We start from the raw sequence: 7666 nt of genomic DNA on the forward strand, positions 1-7666 counted from the left end.
CTATCTTTGCTTTCTTCAGGAAAACTGGTTCAGAAGTGTTTATGTGCTTGTGTTTGTTTATTCTGATACTGACAGTAAAGTCCACCCTCTCTTGCTTTTTCATGTTCTTTTATTCATGATTTCAACAGCAGAGCAGTTTTATACATTGCATGATAATAAGGTATTTATTTCAGCAGTAATGTGAGATACTAGGTGATGTACTCACGATGTAATGCCCTCCACGGGCAGCTCGTAGAAACACTGAGAATAAACTTGTCAAGGAGGCCCTCACCAGGGACAACCTCTGACAGGGAGGACAAAATATGGCACACAAGACACCAGAACAATAACAATTGTCAGGTCCCAAGATAATTGTCAGGGCCTTTGTACCTTCAGTCACTACAGCTGTATAGTTACCAACAGTTTGCTTTGCCAGCTAAATCACTGATGTAAATCAGTCCAATATCTCATTCACTGTGGGTTATAAAATTGATACACACACTACTGGATGCCAGATAAATATCTGGCATCCAGTACATATTATGAAATTACTTGTGATAGAATTATTGTTAGTGCTATGAATCACTGGGCAGTGCATTTTTTTTTTTTTTTTTTTTTTTTTTTTTTTTTTTTTTTTTTTTTGAGTTGGTGGGTGGGTAGTGGGAATGCACATCTTTTAGAGGAACAAAATTCTTAGCTGTTCTTGATAAATGGAAGCAGATATGAAGAGTGAAGGTATTTTAGGTTCAGTGCAGATTTTTTGTGACATGGAACTCATGAGACTACAGCTTTTATATTCACTCATTGATTTTTCTCTTTGGCAGCCAGGTGTGTCTCTTGTCTCATGCTTAAAGATTGCTCTTCTTGTTCTGTTATTTCTTAGGCATGTATTTACTACAAAACATTTTTATTATCTACTTGTTCTCTTTCTTGCTACAGATAAAGCCCTCTTGCTGTACACATCTTTAATATGTATTTATTCCAGTCTTATGTTTTAATTCTGCATGGTGACAGAGGAATGTGTTTTGGTTATACTCTCTTTACAGTCAACAAATGGGGATCTTAATCAGGCCGACAGCAAGAGCTTTTCTCAGTCAGCAGACAAGAGAATTGCTTGGGCAGAACACACAAGTCTTTCTCATTCTAAAAACAAGAGTCTTTCTCGGTCCAAAAGCAAGAGTTTTTCTCAGTTAAAATCCAAGGATCCTCTTCAGTCTGAGGAAACTTCATCTCAGGCAGAAAATCATAGTCTTGTTGTGGATGAAGGCACAAGTTCCTCCCAGTCTGAAAGGAGGAAGAGTCCTTCTCACTCAAAAGTTGTAAGCTTCTCACATCTGGACAAGAGCCCTGCTAAATCAGGAAAAAAAAAATATTCTCAACCTGAAAGAATGTTTTCTAAATCTGGAAATATGAACATTACTCAACCAGAAGAAACTCTCATTCATGCAGGGAAGAAGACTATTTCTCAGATGAAAAACAAGAGCTTTTCACTTTCAGCAATAGGGGATATATCTGAGGCCAGGGACACCTTCATGAACCAGGTATACTGACACATCTCACAGAGCCAGGGCTCCTAATCTGTCCACTTTGGTCACTTGTATCACAAGTCACTCGGCTCTCTCCAGTTCTCCACCCTACATTAGCGGAACACAATTGATGTATTTCTTTGTGACTTCACATCTTTCTTTCATGTCCATTACATTCATAGCCTGTTGCTTGTAGCATTAAGCATTGGTCATCTGTGGAGCACACAGGCTATGAATTACTTGGAAAACAATAGTGTATGTGTTGTGCATGAGACATGTGATGTCCCCTCAGAGGTGTAGTGATGAGGTGTGGCATTCCACATTGCTGGTTCAGCAAGACAGTGTCATGTCACCACTATAGCCTAAAATCTTTTTCAGCCTACCTTAGTCACTCTCCATCTTCGCTTGACTTGCTAAATGTGCCAGTATATGATTTGTGCTTTAGTTACTCTTATTATTGTACAGTTTAAGATTTATGCATATTATTGTTACATGTTAGATTCATTATTTGTAGATGTGGTTATTGTTAAAGTCAGGTGTGTATGTAGTGAATAAGCTGAAGATCCAGATGGTGTGTGTGTGTGTGTGTGTGTGTGTATGTGTGTGATGTAGCTGTGGAGCACCTGCACTGTGAGGTGCTGGTAGGCTGAGAGAGGCAGCTTGAGTGGCACATTTGGATTCTTTTGAATAATTTTTCAGAAAAAAAAATGTGCTTTTTTGCTAAAGTAATTTTAACTTAGAAGTGTAATTGATTTAATTGTTTTATTACTTCATAGCATTAAGTAAAAAGAAATGCATGGAAACCAATGTTAAGAAATAATTACCTCATACATATATACTATGTATGGTATATATTTGTTTTTGTTTCTGTCTTTATTTCTTTACTTCTTTATTATTTTGTTCTGTTAATGTATGAGTGTGGAGGTTGCCAGAGCTGCCAATCCAAGAAATCTTCATTTCCAAATACTAATCTTTCCTGTGTTGGTTAGGGTGGCTTCAACCTGGGCGTGATGCACATTGGCGCGCCAGCCTGTGGAATGAACGCTGCTGTGCGCTCCTTCGTCAGGAACTGCATCTACCGTGGTGACACAGTCTATGGCATCCATGACGGCATTGATGGTCTTGTGGAGGGCAATGTGAGTGGCTTGTTACATGTCAGAATTATTAAGTGTAGGTGTGGTTGTTGTTAAATTAAGTGTGTATGTAGTGAATAAGGTGAAGATCTTGATGGCATTTTGTATTTTACAAACCTAATGAAAACAAAGGCTTTTAGTATTTACATGATCATTATAGGAGGTTCATATGATTTGTATACCTAGTTATTTAAGAGTGTTATTTTATGTATGTGAGATTATCAGAAAATTGTCAAGGAAAAGTGGTATAACATGTACTTATGAGATAAATGTACACTTTAAGATTCTTCCACAGCCTCTTGCTGTCAGCAGCACCATGTGACACTGTTGTTGTGATGCCTTCAGTTAAATCATTCAATCAATCGTTCCCACAACCAACCCTAACAAGCATCCCAGCCATTTACTCCTGTTACTTCACACTATCGATGTCTGAGTTGCACAGTACAGACCAACAGTTTCTTTATTATTTAGCATCATCCTGCAGTGCCACATCTACCTGTTGTCTTGCAGCATTGAGAACATCTTCCCTGTGGTTCACCCTTTTGGCTTCCTCCCCACAGGTTCAGGAGATGACGTGGGCGGAGGTGACAGGCTGGGTGGGTCAGGGTGGTGCTTTCCTCGGCACCAAACGCACTCTGCCAGACAAACACTTTGAGCAGGTTTGTGTTGCTTGGCCTCTCCTTGATGTTTATTTCTTCTCTTAGTGTTGTCTTCCTCAGCAAGTTAGGACAGGATTCATATATAAAAATCAGAATTATCAGAGAGAGAAGAGAAAAGACTTGAGTGAAATGTGTCTCGTCAGCAGTCAGTACTATCTCCACTGAATACAACCATTAAGTGTATGCTGTTTGTATTTATTACTCTTCGCATTTTTACATTGAGAGAAACCAGAAAAGGTATAAGAAAAGTGGAGAACAATTTGCATTGCTTCAAAGGTTGATTGCAAAGAAAACATTATGCAGGAGAGTTTGAAATCAGAACAACTCTTGATAGAACATAAAAGTTAAAAGATTTCAAAGTCTTGAGATATTGTAATGTTCTTATTACTATTGGTATTTATTAAAAGTGTACTGAAAGTTGAGGAATTCACTGTTAAATCTGTAGATATTGTACAGTGCTTCACTCTTAGTAGCAAATAATTCTTCTTAGTAAAATCAAAGAGTGCAGTAAAGCAAAGGATTGCTCCCATTACTACTACTACTACTGTTTCTACCTCTGCTGTTATCTCTACTGCTACTACTATTCCTACTGCAGTTTCTACTGCTACCATCACTACTACTACTACTAGTAGTACTACTGCTATCACAACTATTACTGCAATTACTACCACCACCACCAACACCAACACCTGCTCATACAGCATCTTCCCATCACAGGTTGCTGCCCGCTTGAGGGAGTACAAGCTTCACTCGCTGCTCATCATTGGTGGATTCGAGGCTTACCATGCCCTGCAGCAGATGTGTGAGGCGCGAAGCAAGTACCCTGAGTTCTGCATCCCCATGGTGGTGATCCCAGCCACCATCAGTAACAATGTGCCTGGCAGCGACTTCAGCCTGGGGTGTGACACAGCACTTAATGAGATCACAGAGGTGGGTGGCAGACTGACCAGCGTTCAGAAACGCTTTGCCCTCTCACCATGACTATTTTCAAAGGCCACAGAAATAATTAGCTGGTTTCTCAAGAGTGTTTTTCCTGTTAATAATATAGAAATCTTTTTAATCTGTTACTATACAATCATAAGAGCACCTTTAAAAACTTGTTTCACATATTAAAAAGGCATTTATTCAGAAATGCTCTGCTCTCTTACCATGACTATTTTCAAAGGCCATAGAGATGATTAGCCTGCTTCTCAGGAGTGTTTCTCCCATCAATAATTTTTTAAGGTGGAATGTTGATCTATCACTAGAATCATAAAACACTTTTAAAAACCCATCTCACCCCAGCCAAAACCTTTTGAAAGTACTAGGGTGTTGATGTATTATTCTTGCTGATTCTCTCTCTCTCTCTCTCTCTCTCTCTCTCTCTCTCTCTCTCTCTCTCTCTCTCTCTCTCTCTCTCTCTCTCTCTCTCTCTCTCTCTCTCTCTCTCTCTCTCTCTCTCTCTCTCTCTCTCTCTCTCTCTCTCTCTCTCTCTCTCTCTCTCTCTCTCATATATTTTCAAGGTAGGAATTTTATCAATGTGTCTGTCCGGAGTGTGTGTGTGTGTGTGTGTGTGTGTGTGTGTGTGTGTGTGTGTGTGTGTGTGTGTGTGTGTGTGTGTGTGTGTGTGTGTGTTTACAGTGAACCCCCAGTTCATTGCAGGGTTATGTTCCAAAGGCACCCGCAAAGTACTAAAATTCGCACTGTGGTTCAGAAAAAAAAAAAAAAGGCTGCTAATTAAGTCACTCACCTCCTTGCAGCAATAATGGTGATTAACTGCCAACTCAGCAAATTAGGAACACGCACCATGTGCTCAACACATCGACCACCACCACCAACCCAGCAATAACCAGAATGTTTGTACAACACTTCCATAACACACCAAACCACCACCACGAGGATAACAACCCATACACATCGACTGGTGACAAAAATTTGCTTCACGATTGTCCAACCCAACCACCATCCAACAGTAACAGCATTGTACAGTATTCACACAAACATGCCAAACCACTGCCAACCCAAGTACAACCCACAAACAATGTGAGGGTGACAAGGAAAATTACTACTTGCACGGCCAACCAACCAGCATTAGCTGGTGCCCATTCCATCTGCCAACAGCTGACTGTTGACAATGACCTGACGGGCTGGTGTGAACCACGCCCGGCTTGCCATTATCTCCGCCTGGCCACCACCTTATCAGCAGGCAGTTTTGCCAAATATACAAATATACCTAAACCCTCGTCTGGGTATTTCCTCAACCCACGCCACAATTTACCATGTATTTTATCAGATGTGATAGCTGATTTTTCCACGATAAAGTGGGATTTCACACATTGTAAAAATAATTAGGTACCAATGAAAAAAAACGCAGAAAAGTCAACTGGTGATAACTGAACTGTGATAAACTGGGGGTTCACTGTAGTTGTATCTTTCTAGTTCTGGTCGCAGAATTTGAGTCAAGCCTATATTGTGCCATCTTTATACACATCTACTTTTATCAAGCTTACTTTAAACTTGTATATGATCCTTGAAGATGCCGCTGACACAATTCATTCATTCTAACTGTCAACGCCAACTTCAGAAAACTGAATTTCTTGACATTCAAATATGTAGCCTTTTTAAGTTTGTTTTCATGATCCAAAGCAAATTTTTTTTACTTATTTAAGCCTCTATATAGTAATTTTCAATATGTATTCATGATTCTTGTTATTCCATCATTTCATGTCAGGTCCTCCTTTACTCATGCTCTTTAAACATCATAATAAAAACCCCAGTTCTTACATCTACCAGTCTTAGCTTACCCAGTCTCTCTTCATACAATAATGATTAACCTTGTTGTAGATTTGGTGTGTGTGTGTGTGTGTGTGTGTGTGTGTGTGTGTGTGTGTGTATCGATGTCTATAGTTGCACATGCATTTCTTTGTCCCCAGATTTGTGACCGTATCCGCCAGTCAGCACAGGGCACCAAGCGTCGAGTGTTTGTGGTGGAGACGATGGGTGGCTACTGTGGCTACTTGGCAACACTGGCAGGTCTGGCTGGTGGAGCTGATGCCGCTTATATCTATGAGGAAAAGTTTGGCATCCAGGTGAGGGAGAGGAGAAGTTAAAAAGGGTGTAAGGATACTGGAGCAATAAGAAAAGCTTTCAGATTCAGCACTGGCTTAACACTGACTTTCCAGCCACTTATCACTGACTTAAGACTGACCACTGCCTTACTATTGACTTTCCATTGACTTACCACTGACTCACCATTGCCTTACCACTGACATATCACTGCCTCACCACTGTCTTGCCACTCACTCCCCTTGCCTTGCACACCAGGAGCTGCAGCTGGACGTGTACCACATGGCAGCCAAGATGGCGGAGGGTGTGCAGCGCGGCCTGGTGCTCAGGAATGAGAATGCCAATGAAAACTACACCACTGACTTCATTTTCCGTGTGTACTCCGAGGAGGGCAAGGGAATCTTCAGCTGCAGGAAGAATGTGCTTGGTGAGACTAGTGGGCAAGACTTAGCCCAAGATCAGTGTTGATGCTGATCTTGCTTGCTCTGATATGCAATTGTGTCATTTCATGTGGATTATTGCAGCATTATCAATATGTTTTGTGACTAAGTGGGAAAGTAACAAGTGAAGAAATGGTTGTGATTCTGTCATATCTTTGACTTGTTATATTTTAGTGCAAAGAATGAAAGGAGATACTATGTTATGTATGTGAGTTTGTAGCAGTGTGTGTGTGAGTGTGTGTGTGTGTGTGTGTGTGTGTGTGTGTGTGTGTGTGTGTGTGTGCAATTTTATTTCCATAGTGTCCACAGTTTCATGCCAGCCTTCATTAAATCCTGTTGTTTTGTGTCACAAGTTTTCAGCCATAATTGTCCATCTTCTCATCTGCCCTTCAGGCCACATGCAGCAGGGTGGTTCACCATCTGTATTTGACCGCAACATGGGCACCAAGATGGCAGCCAAGGCAGTCACATGGCTCACTGACCAGATGTTGGCTCACCGCCGTGAGGACGGGACAGTGTTCTGTGAGGCGACTTCCACTGCCGTGCTGCTCGGCCTTCAGAAGCGCTCCTACATGTGAGTGGTGGTGCTAATGTGTGTGGGTTCTCCTGTTTGAGCACATACATATGATAGCCATTCCTTAACTGCTGTAGTTTTCAGCTCTTTTTAACAGCTTATGCTTCATGGTTTTTAGTGTTTGTGACTTGTATTTGACACCACATTATATTTTGACAAAATCAATGAGATATCATTTAGATAAAAATAGTGGTGTAATGGCTAGTGTGAGGCAGAGGGACCCAGTGTAGTGCCAGGACAGTCAAACCCAACTAAAATTCACTTGAACCCTGGTGATCACTCCTAGCCTGGCTGATAATGAGTCTGAGTT

General features: G+C 40.9%; 1 protein-coding gene across 20 annotated transcripts in view; it reads left to right on the forward strand.

The window, feature by feature from the left end:
* LOC135093273 (ATP-dependent 6-phosphofructokinase-like) overlaps nt 1–7666 on the forward strand; it is a 62706-nt gene that overhangs the window by 51774 nt on the left and 3266 nt on the right. For all 20 annotated transcript variants that reach the window (XM_063992383.1, XM_063992391.1, XM_063992377.1 and 17 more), the window contains 6 exons: nt 2495–2641; nt 3199–3297; nt 4015–4227; nt 6210–6365; nt 6601–6769; nt 7176–7356. In XM_063992383.1, the coding sequence (XP_063848453.1) occupies nt 2495–2641; nt 3199–3297; nt 4015–4227; nt 6210–6365; nt 6601–6769; nt 7176–7356 (965 nt within the window). The remainder of the gene's footprint in view (nt 1–2494; nt 2642–3198; nt 3298–4014; nt 4228–6209; nt 6366–6600; nt 6770–7175; nt 7357–7666) is intronic.

The sequence above is a fragment of the Scylla paramamosain genome, chromosome 42 (genome assembly GCF_035594125.1).
Source record: "Scylla paramamosain isolate STU-SP2022 chromosome 42, ASM3559412v1, whole genome shotgun sequence".
Taxonomy (NCBI): domain Eukaryota; kingdom Metazoa; phylum Arthropoda; class Malacostraca; order Decapoda; family Portunidae; genus Scylla; species Scylla paramamosain.